Source organism: Populus alba, chromosome 17 (assembly GCF_005239225.2).
Source record: "Populus alba chromosome 17, ASM523922v2, whole genome shotgun sequence".
Classification (NCBI taxonomy): domain Eukaryota; kingdom Viridiplantae; phylum Streptophyta; class Magnoliopsida; order Malpighiales; family Salicaceae; genus Populus; species Populus alba.
In genome coordinates, this window is record NC_133300.1 from 20,998,629 (window position 1) to 21,012,459 (window position 13,831).

General features: G+C 35.0%; 2 protein-coding genes across 2 annotated transcripts; one reads left to right on the forward strand and one right to left on the reverse strand.

Annotated features, from left to right (window-relative positions):
• The first annotated feature begins 2,979 nt into the window (after positions 1-2,979).
• On the forward strand, positions 2,980-8,777 carry LOC118037100 (uncharacterized). The gene is made up of 14 exons (XM_035042989.2): positions 2,980-3,138; positions 3,267-3,370; positions 3,859-4,025; positions 4,102-4,248; positions 4,360-4,411; positions 4,731-4,905; positions 5,126-5,208; positions 5,421-5,633; positions 5,999-6,115; positions 6,325-6,460; positions 6,938-7,045; positions 7,302-7,367; positions 7,461-7,711; positions 8,259-8,777. The coding sequence occupies exons 1-14, from the start codon at positions 3,054-3,056 to the stop codon at positions 8,340-8,342; spliced, it is 1,788 nt and encodes a 595-aa protein (XP_034898880.1). The 5' UTR covers positions 2,980-3,053; the 3' UTR covers positions 8,343-8,777.
• A 1,141-nt stretch (positions 8,778-9,918) lies between these two features.
• Positions 9,919-12,739, reverse strand: LOC118037098 (E3 ubiquitin-protein ligase SINA-like 7). Its single transcript, XM_035042988.2, has 2 exons — positions 12,188-12,739; positions 9,919-10,777 (listed from the first exon to the last, which is right to left on the reverse strand). The coding sequence occupies exons 1-2, from the start codon at positions 12,731-12,733 to the stop codon at positions 10,076-10,078; spliced, it is 1,248 nt and encodes a 415-aa protein (XP_034898879.1). The 5' UTR covers positions 12,734-12,739; the 3' UTR covers positions 9,919-10,075.
• Positions 12,740-13,831: the final 1,092 nt, after the last annotated feature.

A 13,831-nucleotide genomic window follows, 5' to 3' on the forward strand; every position in this document is an offset into this window, starting at 1 on the left:
GTAGACAGCACGGCTGTTATATATAAAAAAGGAAAGAGATATATACACAGCACAGTTGTTATATATAAAAAGGGAAAGAGACTATCTATTCAGATGAAGAAAGAGTTGGTTCTGAAAAGGGATCGGGTAGGGCAAAACAAGACACCGACTTTCGTGTCATGAAGCTTGGAAAGGGCAAGGTACCAACTGCCAAATATTAAATTATTAATAATCTGCCATGCATTACCTTACAGTCTTACATTATGACCTGCTGATACAAAAAGCAGTTAACTTAATCCCTCAAATATATTTTAAATCTTGAGAAAGATGGAGTCCATTAGTGTAGATATATTTTGATAGCAATGGAAGATATAGTTATTGATCAACACACACGTACACACACACACACAAAAGCTAGCTCATTGGACTGATCATGCATTCTTTTCTAGTTGGAAAATATATAAAATTCTACTTGTATTCTTCTTTCGTAGCGCTGTGTTCTTGAAATTCTTGTTCCTTTATCACCGTGATATTAATTAAACATAATTTTATTTTGCTAGGAAGTTTCGAGGAAGTTTCCTGGTAGTGATTGACGAAATCCCACTTAGATTCGATGATTTCATGAAAATCTTGCGTTCAGTGCTGAACAAAAAGCAGAACTGGACAACAGACTATACAAACACACGACTCTTACTCCTTATTGGCCTTTTCTTACTGTATTTTCATATTTTTGGCCGCCCATGAAGTGGCAAACAGTGGGTCTGATTAAAAATAATCAATTCATTAACTCAACTTATGGGAACAAAATCTGCCCAGTCATATACACCCTCATTTGATTTTGGTATTTCACATCTAAACTAGTTCATTTATGAAAAATTATCTTTTTCGATGCCCTTTTCTAATGACTTGCTAACTGAATTTGCAAATGAAAGCAAAATTTAGGTCAATGATATTGACATGCATCTCCTTCAAAGCAAAGGGAGTAACTTCGCTGTACGTAGTGGAAGACAAGTACCCAACTTATTCGAAGTAATTAAATAATACCTGTGGTAGAAACATAATTACGAAAGGGATGCATAATGCCAAACCAACTAAAGCAAGATAACACATAAACATAAACAATGAACTTAATTAAGAAGGTAGCTGAGGATAAACATGATTTAAAAAAACAGGTGTAGATCGATCAATGAGATCAACCTAGTTTTTATCATTGAATATTACCAGCTGCTAGCATATACATGCTTTAACTGGAATACTGGCATGTACTTTAGCTAAGGTTAGGTAAGGATTCTTACTAATACCTAAATACCTGTTTCTAATTGCTGTATTAATCTATTCATTAAGCAAACCAACTTGGTTTGCTTGCAAACTGTAGGTCTGACAGTGCTCTTCCCATCCTTCTTGCTCTTCACAACGACAGCCACATGTGGCTGTGACGTTTCCGGAACCGATTTAGTATACTGTAGAGTGGGAAATCTTCGCTCGCCCTATTTCAATGGTGAAAATGTCATGTCATTCATGTCATTGAAGCATAGCTGAAGCATGATGAAGAATGATTATCTATGAGCTGATATTTCCATCTAGTCAAGGAGGACTAGCTAGGGTTTAGTTAGATGGCAGAACCTGTCAAGTATCATAAAAGCATTCCATACTCAGGAATTTTCCTGATAGACATGCATTTCGTTGGGGTTTCATCGATCTTCAGGATTTATGGGTGTATTTTGCATACTAAAAATAAAATATTTTAATATTTGAATTACCTTCGTATAGGATGATTGCTATTACAAATTAGTTCTTCACAGTCTGTCCACAAAGTGATGGGTGTTCATATTAAAAAGTTAAAGATGAGTATAAATCACAGGGGGCTTAAATTAAGAGTGGCTTGGGGGATGGTCCAGGGTTTTTTTTTTTAAAAAATAAATGTTTTTAAAAAATAAATAAAATATATTTGTTAATTATATTTAATGAAATGAAGATTATAATTTTCACTTAAGAAAATATCCTAATTACGAAATAAAAAAGATATCGTTTATAATTAATTTTGTTAAAATTTCTCATTCATCTTCAGTCCGCTAAGGTATAAATAGCAGCTGCTTGCAAGTAATAAATATCAAAACAATATTGACAGAAGGTGATGCTTGAGGCATAAGGAATAAAAACTATGTTAATGATACAACTTGAATAGTTTTATTTATCAATACCAATAAAGTAAATGGCTAGAAGTTTTTTTAATAACAAAAGTTTACACAATTAACATCTTATAGCATATTGGTTCCCGAGGAAATTAATAATATTTTTTTTTTTCAAATGTAAAAAACATATGAAGAGTAGAGGGATTATATTAAGTGCACGTCTTAGGTTTGACGGCAATACCAAATCCAATACTATTAGGTTTGGTAGCCAAGCAAAAAAAAAAGATAAAACATAGTTATGCAAGTTTTTTCAATACATTTTGATAGTTCAAAAAATATAACAAATTAAAAAGTTTATGTACATATGTAATCAAATAAACTAAGAATTATGTACGTTTCTGGTGGCAGCAGGACCCAACCCAACCTCAAATGAAAAAAAAAATAATAATCATCCAATTTTTGCACAATACAAAAAAAGTCTCATTAATTTATTTTTTCTTTATCATATGAAAAAAAAAATTAAATAAGAGAAAAAAAATTCTAAAGAGATAAAAAAAATAAAATTGAAAATATCTAGATCTGACTTAAATTTAAACCCAATGCTTTTGAATAATATCTAATTCATTGAATTATTGTAATTTTTCTTTTTTAAAAAAGATAAAACTCAATTGAAACATTTATTAAACTTTCTTATAAATTCTCTACTTGAAAAAAAGATAAATATCAAACTACTCAATTGAAAACATTTATTAAACTTTTTCTCAATGTATAGCGAAATACAAATTAAAGTTGAGGGATCAATTTGGACATCGTTTAAACATTAGGGAGAGGTTTTGTAATATAGTAGAAAAGAAAATGTGTGGACTAAATTGCAAATTCAGTGACAAGATTTCCCGCTTCTTCTTCCACTGAACAGGGAAAAAAAAAACAGTAAGAGAAAAAATGGGATCGAAATCAAGCACGTCAACAACAATGGAAGACGTAGATAGATTATTCGAATGTTTCAAATGCGGCATTTCTCCTCCTCGTAAGTTGCAAAGGAAAAGGGAAAAAAAGCCCAATTGTTTTAGTTAAAATTTTCAATTTTTTTCGATTTTAATTTTTTAATTTTTTTAGATTTAGAAAAGAAGATTTACAGTTATAATGATGTTGCAGAATCTGCTGTGAGAGAGAGAAAGAGAAGTAAAGGAAAAATCAAGAATAAAGGGATTTCAATAAATGGAGCATCTCCTGGTTCAGCTGAGCAACCAAAGAAGAAAGTACGAAATTTTTGAATTGCCTTTTGTTTTTTCTACTTTTTCAGAGATGGGTTTTGCTTTTTTTGATTGGAAACTCATGTTATGATGTTTATTGTAAGAGATTGATAAAGGTATTGATTTTGTATTGTTATTGTTTTTTTTTCTTTGCCTAGTTTTATAGTAATGGGTTTTGCTTTTTTTGGTCAGAAATTCATGTTTCGATGTTCTTTGTAACGTAGAGATTAATAAAGTTAATGACTTTGTATTATTATTGTTTTTCTTTTGTGCTAGATCTTGCATTTAAATAAAATAAAACAAAATAAAAAAAATATGTTTTGATGCTGATTGTAATGCAGAGATTGGTAAAGTTATTTACTTTGGATTATTATTGGTATTTGTATTCTTACTCTTTTAGTGATAGGTTTATTTCTTATTGGAAATTTATGTTATGATGTTCATTGTAATGTAAAAATTGATGAAGTTATTAACTTGGTGTTTTATCGATCTAGATTGCATCAAATGCAGTTGAAGGAAAGAATGTTAGTCAAGGAAAGCAGATCTCGCCGGTTGTGTTTTATGGGTCTCCACATGGAGTGCCACCAAAAAGACCCATTAGCTTGTTGAGACTTTTGCGTGAAATTCGCATTGATCTCGCGGAACAAAAATCACATTTGAGGTTGTAGTTCATTTTTTTGTTCTTATGTTTTCTTTTCCTTTATGGTGTGAAGTGATTGTGTTGCTTGTTTGGTTAGTAAGGAAGTATGGGCAACATTTCCTAGGCAGAATGAAGCGATGAATTTTGCAAAAGAGCATGCAGATGTACGCATTTTTAGCTATCAAGATCACCATAATGGACAACGAAGGTTTCTTGTTTCTACATACAGAGAGTTTTGGAGAAGGTTCTCTCTCTTGTCTTTCCTTTTTGCAATGATGTTTAGAATCAATACAAATGCTTCAGGTACTTTCTCTGATAGGTGTCTGGTTTTTTTCCCGATCGTTTTTAATTTCAGGTACAAAAACATGGATGCTAAATTTCGCCACCATTATGAAGTGATTCAGGAGGTAAGAAACTTTCCCTTGTTTTCCATTTCATGAAAGAAGACACTAGGATGATTGCACAGGAATCCATTCGTCATAAAATGTAAACAGTGATTGTTGAAAAATCATGGTTGGCTTTACATTGATAAATTTCTATAAATTGCGCCTACAATTTCACATTATTTTCTATTTACTGTTTCATTTCAAGGCAATTGCATTGATGTAATTTGGTTGCAGCAAACCTGCAAGGATGTTCTAGTAGTAATGTCAATAGTGTGCAAATGATGGTCATTTGTGTGCCACTATTGTAATTTATGCCAGTTCTATGCTATTGCTGTTTCAGGGTTTACCATGCCACCTTTATTTTGATCTGGAGTTCAGTAGGAGAGACAATGCAGAAAGAAATGGAGATGAAATGGTCGATCTCTTGATATCAGTCACCCTAGAAGCATTATTTGAAAAGTATTCTATTCAAGGGAACCAGGATTGGATAGTAGAGCTTGACTCTTCTACTGCAGGTATGGTGTTCTGGAGATGCATGATATTCATAACCTATCCTATATTACATAATGTCAAAGCATATTTATATGCTAAAGAACACTTAGTAAACCACTTTGTGAAACTTGTCTTGCATAATTAAGTTTCACTCAGTATATGAATTTCTCATCCATTTGTTATGCTTTGCTTTCATTGGTTCAAGAAGAAAAGTTATTATCACTTATAATTGTACTCATGCAGAAAAGTTCTCTCGTCATTTGATCATCCGCATCCCGAAGACTGCTTTTAAAGACAACACACATGCAGGCGCATTTGTTTCAGAGGTAAACCTTATGGAATGAGCACTTATTTCTGCTTACAGAAAATGAAGCTGAGAATGTGTTCTATATATATATATATATATATATATATATATATATATATTTCATACTAGGTTGACTAATGCAGGAAATTTACTTTAGGTATTGGAGTTTAATTTTTCTTATTTTCTTATATAAATACCAATTGTTATCGTTGTGTGTTCACATATTATCAGATATGCTCTCGGATTCTTAGTACAAGAGGGAGAGATGAAAGATTTGAAAATATGTTTATAAGAAAAGATTCATCCTCTGCTGAACCTCCAAGCCAACTTTTTATAGATGCTGCTGTATACTCTAGAAACCGCTGCTTTCGCTTAGCTCTTTCATCAAAAGCAGGGAAGAATTCTGTCCTGCTGCCTACTGAGCGCTTCAAGTGTAAGGACATGGTATGCCATTTGCCTTGAAAGTTAATACAGGAATTCTTCAGAAGCCCTGCAAACTATGCTCGGCACATTGTCCTTAGGTTTTGTTGGTAACTTGACTACCATACAAAGGGGGTGGTAAATTCTATATTTTACAATTGTTATTGCCTCTGTTTATCATTTATCTGAATCATGTTGTAATAATGCACATAAGTGCCATATTGATCACCTAGAAGTCTTCAATCAACTCTGATGGATTTTTGCCCCTTCAAGAGAATGCTGACCAGCAATTTTTCTGTTATTAGCAACAAGTTAATTAGTGATTTTGTGATGATCCAAATTCCCCAGACATTCAGCGCGCAATAATATGCTGGTTTGTTGATTAACAGTGTGAAGAAGACATGTTCATGTCATCCTTGATCTGCAGCATGGATGTTGATTGCAATAAACTTCTTGTCTGCAAAGTGGACATGGAATGTATGAAGACCCTGCAATTTGATACGGAGGTAAGTTTGAACCCTGTGTTAGTTCTAATGATGAGCAGCCCCCTTCATTTTGTTATGTTTTGCAATACCCTCAAAGTGCTTTAACTGTCATGTACTCCAGTTGTTTCTGCTGCTTCTCTTAAGATTGAAGTTTAGTTATTGTTGGTACTTTCAGAAGCAGCATGCTTCTAATGTACTAATTTTTTTTATCAATAATTTTTGTAATGTAGGTAAACAATGATTACAGAAGACACTGCACCCCAAAAGAATTTCCATTGAATGGGGTGCCAAGCGATACTGGAAACTCACCATTCCCAGCCTTGGACAAATTCATAGAATCTATTGCCTCAATCGGAAATATATCAGGTGGTACCATTTTCAAGATTTATTTTCTGCGGCCATTGATTTCCCATTTTGGATAGTAAGGGTAAAAATTAAAAAATATGAAAAGTCACCTGTTTTCTAATAATTTCATCACTTGAAACAGCAGGACCTGTTAAACTGCTCTATTTGATTTTTCCTTTTTTATGGTAGATATCCTTCTGTGGTTTCTTCTTGATTTCATCTCCTGCTGAATTTTCCTTTACAACTCTAAGTAACTTCAGCTTAATCTAAAGAAATTTATGGGAAGTTGGGACTCGGGCTCATTCCAGCGGCCCTTCAATTTTTTTTTATTTTTTTTTATCACTGGGATTCATCACATAACCTTCAACTTTAGCATAAATTAATTTGTCATTCTTTTCCCTATTTTTGCTTCATAATTCTCTTATAAAATGTTTTAGGTATCGACTGCTTTTCTTTTTATTTTCTTTGTTTCCTTATTGACAATTTTCTGCTGTTTAGGAAAAATACGAAGCTGGTATTGGTTCTCGGAGTATGGACTGATGGTCTACAGCATGTCCAGAAATAGATATTGTGAACGAATTGGTAGAGAGCATAAAAGCAATCATGGTAACTCTTACTTTATATTATTTTATTTTTCTTTTAGCTGCAAGTATAATATATTTGTGCTCTATGCATGAAATCTATACCCTGTATAAACTCTTAAGTTATGCGACTGCACATGGCGAAATTACTAAGATATTTTGAAGTTCATCAAACTTTTTCTGCTGCTTCAAAGACTTGGTTGCCATTGTTTTGGAATTTCAACTGCTTCCTTTAAATAAAAGAAAGAGGCTTATATGCTTCAATGCCTTTTTTTATTCAGTTATGTATGTTGTTGACTTGAGAAGGGCGGATTATTATCAGAAATGCCATGATCCAGATTGCCAAGGTGCAGTACAGTTTTTTCTGTAGTTTTGATGATTGTTGTACCCTTTTTATACATGGGTAATCACTTTTTGAACTGTTATTATCGATGGTACAGGTTACCGGTCCCCTTTACGTCCCATCCCTTGGAATGTGATCCCTGATCCTCCATATTCTTATGATTCAGTGCAAATGGTGGATCAAATAGGGTCAACAAATGATTATCTTAAACTTCAACACGTTAGCAACGAATGTGAAGATTTTCTGCTTTGTGATAACAAACATGACCCAGATAGCTGTTCTAAAGATTCTTGGTGGCTTGAAGCCATAAAAGTTGCAGATGATATTGAAAATAAGCAGAAGACATCGGTTAGTGTACTGCTCTAGTCACATTTCAGGAGTCTTAATCTTATCTCATAGCATTTCCCATGTCAAGAGTTGTTATATCATCATTCCCTCCCATCCTCTGCTCCCTTCGGCTTTTTCTCTCATTTGTTACTTTGTTGAAGCAGATTCTGATTTTCTTAGTCAAATGCCCAAAGCATTACTTTCCTGTTCCGTTGATTATTGTATCATGTCCAGATAGAACCAGAGTTATGTTGGGGATCAGGGATATGCCTCCAGAGAAGTAGGTTCTCTATGGCAGGCATGTCGCAGAGAAGTTCTCTCAAAATTGACGAAGTAGCTCCATTGTCTCTGATACTGACTTGGTGAATGGCAAAATTACACATTTTACTCATCAATAGCGATAACATCCAAACTGGAAATGTCTCGCCTGCTTAGTAACAAATATAGCTACCAGAATTGAAGTTTCAATTTTATTTCAACAGTCCGAGCTCTGCAAATTTGAATGAATGCAGTTGTTAAAAACATGATATTTATTGAACCTGATTATTCTCTTATATTCTGAAACCAGGATAGCATTGACGAGGAAGATGACAACTGGTGGACGGCTGTGGAAGAAACTGCATCCCAATCTGAACTTATTCACTTCAGTTAATAAATGGGTGCTGACAGATGGTTGATAAACGCCCCTCCAGCTCAAACTGATGGCTGATGTGATTCATGTGAATAATGCCCAACAGGGAAAGCACTGCCAACGCCCTGAGCTAGTTGTGTAGCCTCTTATTATGAAGTAGCAGCACTGATGATTTGGATAGATCGCCTTGCTGTTCAAGGTCCAAGCAAACCATGTCCAGCTTATGCATCGTTCATCTTAACATTGCTGTACATAGATAGGCATTCTTGCTTTTGCAAGTCTATATATACCTCTGATTAGGCGCACGCAATCTGAATGTCTACGTTGTGTTAGAAGTTGCTGTAGCATCCCCTACTAGAAATCAGAGCTCTTAACAGATCTAAGAGGTTGTTTTTCAACTGATATCGTGTAAATATAACTATAATCAGCTTATTACACGATTTGCATTGTACTGTATACGTTTATGGTTGCAGAAATTGTAGTACCCCTTGTATCACGGTTAGGCAGTAATGGAAGTTACTTGATCTCCAAGAGTATAAATGTACCATTTCTTTATTAATGTACCATCTCTTTATCTTTTGGTATCGGTTGCTTTTCAAATAGCTTTTCGTGTCGAAATACATACCAATGATGTTTTTTCATTTTTTAAAAATCATTTTTGACATCAGCACATCAAAACGATCCTAAAAGTACAAACCAAACTCAATTTTAATAATAAAAAAAAAAATTTCAAAATTTGACGAAATGCAAGTTAAAACGCACTACCAAACGGTCCCTAAGTTAATGAAGATCAACTGGAGGAACCCAAATAGAGCCACCAACTCAAACTGTTGTCCATGCATGACTGTGTTATGTCAGATCAGCTGCCCACTTCACCTCTAGAATCAATTTCTCAGCATGCAGCAGTCACTCAATCTCGTGAACTGCTCCCAACAGAGCACACCAGGAATGCTTGATGCTGGAATCTTTAATCCTAGGAAAGCACTTCTGCGGGTCAAATGGAATGATCAACGCGGGGACATCATCATAGCTTCCATGACCTTGTGGGGTGGAAACTATAAGTTCCTTGAAAATTCTAAGTATTTGCTCATGGTTGTTTCATCTGCCTAATTCCATTGAAGACTGGATGGCAAGAGTTTCAGTACTTCGTAAGCATAGTCACCAGGTTTGTATTAAGCACAATCCATTGCATGTTTGGTGCTTGTACAAGTTGAAACTTCTTGCAACCTTTACCAGAGCAATTTTACCAGAATTATGATATGCCCATCTGATACATATTTCCCTCTTGAAACAAAACCATAAATGCTGAAAAAACATTTACTATCAAGAAGTTTCTGTTCATCGCTTTTTTATTCATATAAGTTACGCAACAAAAGTTCTATCATTTTATTTTACTTTTTGAACCACTGGGGACAAAAATAGACCAAACCCCTTCACACGAAAAAACACTTGCACCAAAAAATAGAAAAAAAAGAGGAGACTAATAAACCAATAGGTAAAAACACACTTCTGACCGATACATTTCAAGATGTATCATTTATTTGGTGATAATATCATGAATAAGAACATGTCATTTAAGAGGAGACCAATAAACCAATGGGTAGAAAATGAATATCATTGTAGTAATATCATCATAATAAAAAGATTCAATCAGAAATTAAACGAGGATATAGAAACTACGAAACAAGCTAGTCACATCTGCTTTTACAATTTCAAAAGGGCCACTCACAAGTTGCAATTTGGTTCTTTTTTATTCACTTACATTGGATAGAGCTGCCCAGTGAGGAGCTTACAGAAGGATATGAGCCAAGACGCCATATGCAGACATCCAAGGTGATCCCCCCATGGGTACCAAGGAAATCATTTGGGACTAGAAGGAACCCCAGTGATGGTGGGTAATCAACTCTGGTTTGGATATTTCTAGTGGAAGATTGGAATCTGACATTGCTTCCCTCCGCTTTTGCTGTGAGTTCATAAAAGTATCCTTGCTTTGATGAAGAAGGCCCCATACAACTAACAGTGATCACATTTCCAAGACACTCCGATCTATTAGTCAGAATGAATAAAACACCTTCTTTCTCTTCTTGAAGAACACGGAATTTGTGATCAACCATAAAGAAAAGAGGGAAGCTGGTATTAAATTGGAAAGATGTCAAGTCACATAAATGTTTACTCCCACAATGTAGGTACAAATGCTTAGATGAGCCCTGGTAGTTGCAAGCTGGCAGGGGGCATGTACATGGAGCATGGGGGCAACTCTTATCATGTTCGTATTTCTTACTGTAACAAATGCTTTCTTTGCACCCATAACTCCTATTGGAGCATTGCACTTTCAGTGATTCAAGAACTTTCTCAATGGCACGACAGCGGTTATAGCCAATAGGCATAGCGCAAGAAGGACACTTGAGTTGAAGTTTTTTGCAGCATGAAGAGCAAGCTGTATGTCCATTATCACACTAAATTTCCCAGCAAGAACCCAGAAAGAAAAAAATCAATACAAATGTTACTCACATGGCAAAATATCATATGTATCATATAATAGCTCACATAAAGAACTAACGGATTGAATTAATGCAAGTGAAATAGCACTAATTTTTACACCAACTACTGATACAGATCTCCACTGAGGAAAGGAATGTTATTTCTGTGGATCAACTTTTCAACGTTTTGTTTTCTTGAGAGGTCCATGTGTACACATTTTTTTTTTTTAAGAATGCTTAAAGAGCAATTATGAAATTTTAAATCACACAAGTTGCTTGTAACTGGAAGATCAAAAATGTTTTGAACTATGATGAAAACCTCTCTGATCCCCATGACATGGACAACTTTCCCTATAAACATAACCTGAAAGCATTTTTTGGCAGAGCAGAATGATTGTGTTATTCCTAAAAGTTCAAACTTCAAAGTCCTAGAAGAACAACGAGGCAATGGATCTTCAACCACCCATTTAAATCTCTCTTCACACTAAATCTGGAAAGTTAGCTCTGAAGATATTTGACACGTAGAATGAACTATGCAAACTTGGGCTCCCAGTGAACCTACAAGACCATCACATACAACAAAGTACAAACCATAGCATTTTTCCACTGTAACATAACAGCAAAAGAAATGCATCCCCTGGAACTACTATCACCATACCAGACATCCTTCTGTAAAATCATCCCAGCCTGCTCTAATACCTTTCAACAAACTTGCTTCACATAAAACATTCACTGCCTTTTATCACCAACCATCTCCAACAACATGCTTCGATCCTACAGCGCTCCTCCAAAATACTCTTGTGCAAAGTGCAACAACCATTTTCCAAGAAGTACCTGATTAAATTGTTAAATTTCTGGACCTCCACCATGCATGGCAGTATGAACTTCATTCCAATCAAACAAGTGACTTAAATCCATTACATTAACTAGCCACCTTTAAGAAAATTACTGCTACTTTCATAGCCACTTCACCACACATACTGGAATTTTTTACAAGACCTGACAGCAACTTCCTCTTCATAAACAGCCAATGTCTGTCTTATTAGCTACCTAAAGATGTCAAAGGGTAACAACATAACTCTGATCTTTACACAAAACAACTGCATAATTAGAATAGAAAAATTCAATTTCAACAAACCTTTCTCACACACAAAATAATCCCAAGAACAAACAAACAACCTAAAACGAGATACAAAGTCAAAGAAACTCAAAGTAATTGAACATAATTTTTCCCAAAAAATACCAAATATAAGCATCAAGATGGAATCTCAGCTCAAAATTCCAATAACCCATTACCATATTCAACACAAACATATAAATAAACACATCATTAAAACGGAAGAAATGGCATTCAGCTGGGAAAAAACAAAAACAAGTTACAAATACCTGAAAAACAGGAATGGTCAAGGGTTCACAGCAGATTGGACAATCAAGAACTTCTGGGTCTGATAAAGTTGCATAAATAGCCCCATTTCTGCTTGGCCCCACAAGGGTATGTCCTAGAAAGACTGAAGCCTCAAACAATCTGTGCTGTGGTAGCTGTAGTCCCACAGTTATCTGATTATTTTCTTGCGGCCGCGATGGTGGTTGTTGTTGTTGTTGTGGTGGTGGTGGTGGTGGTGGTTGTGGTTGTGGTGGTTGTGGTTGTGGTCTAACTATTTCTTCCACCTGCTCCTCCTCCTCCTCCTCCTCCTCCTCATCTTCTTCTTCTTCTTCTTCTTCACTTCCATCACTTGTGTCCACATCGTCCTCTTCCTCATCTTCTTCAGATTCTTCATCCTCGCGAACAATTTCTCCCATGGTAAAATCAGGAGGAGGAGAAGAGGGAGAAGAGGGTCTTTGTCTTTTTGGCCTTGGAAAGCTTGACCCTTCTCCATCTTCAAGTGAGAATTTTGCCATCTCTCTCTGCAAAGTATTGATTTTTATTTGCATTTCATTACCAGACTGAAACCTTATTATTATCAGAAAACAACAACCTGTTCATTATGAAAGGACTGATTTGTCCTTAAGGTTTTTACAGAACTACAAACAAACCCAACCTGTAAATAATTAAAAATCACACCTCTAAGGCTTTGCCTTTTTTTCCACTTGTAAGCTGCCCACAAGAATCTCTAAGTGAAGTTTTCTCCCTCCCATGTTTTGATATATAAAGATTTGATATCTAAGTGTTTTGGTCTTCTTTTTAAGTGACGGGATCAGTTGTTGAGGTTTTCAATGAATTGTTACTGTAATTAGTGAAATATAATTTCATGAGGAGAATAACTAGATAGTGTTGTGTTTCTTGTAGGAGTTTAGGAGCTGCTTAGGGTGCTTGGCAATGGACATTAAGGCTTTTCATCACTTCGTTGATTGGAATTCCTACACCTTTGTTTATGGCTTTTCTTTCCTTTATGTGAATAGCTATTGATTTATAAGGTTGTGTTTAGTTAATAAAGACAACAAATATGAAAAGAATAGAAGAGATATAAAATATATTTGTTTTTAAAATAGTTTTGAAATGATTTTTTGTATTTTTAAAATATAAATTATAAAAGATGTGTGTGTGTGTGTGTGTGTATGTAATGTTGAATTAATGTGCAAACCGAAAGATAAAAAGAGAAGGAGAAGGTGCTTTGCTCAAGCCATTTTGAGATACGATATTAAAGTTGGATTCATGTTGTCTTTTGACTGATGCTTGAGCGCTTATAAACGGGCTAACATGGAAGTATGGCCTCTGTACCTGAGTCCACAGCAGGTGCTGATCCATGGTGACCTGACTGCCATCAACTCGTTTTCCACATCATTATACCTTGAAAATCACTGTTGTTTTGTTGGCTGACACAATAACCTATTTAAATTTCTGTTCATGTTTTTTTTTTTGTTTTTCCTTTGTGATTCTTTCAGCTGTATGGTAGATAGCGGCACCCAGAAACGGGTGATTGTTGGTTGATTTGGTGCCAAATCGCCTTTTGCATGGTGTCCAAATTATGCTACTTTTCACAGTTGTAGGGAGATTTTATCCAATGGCTTCCTTCATATTTAGAGCAGCTA

Coding starts and splice junctions, on each gene's coding strand:
- LOC118037100 (XM_035042989.2), top strand. CDS start 3,054: ATGGGATCGAAATCAAGCACGTCAACAACAATGGAAGACGTAGATAGA. Junction 4,906..5,125: donor GCTTGACTCTTCTACTGCAG/GTATGGTGTTCT, acceptor GTACTCATGCAG/AAAAGTTCTCTCGTCATTTG. Junction 5,209..5,420: donor CAGGCGCATTTGTTTCAGAG/GTAAACCTTATG, acceptor ACATATTATCAG/ATATGCTCTCGGATTCTTAG.
- LOC118037098 (XM_035042988.2), bottom strand. CDS start 12,733: ATGCAAATAAAAATCAATACTTTGCAGAGAGAGATGGCAAAATTCTCA. Junction 10,778..12,187: donor TGACCATTCCTGTTTTTCAG/GTATTTGTAACT, acceptor TGGGAAATTTAG/TGTGATAATGGACATACAGC.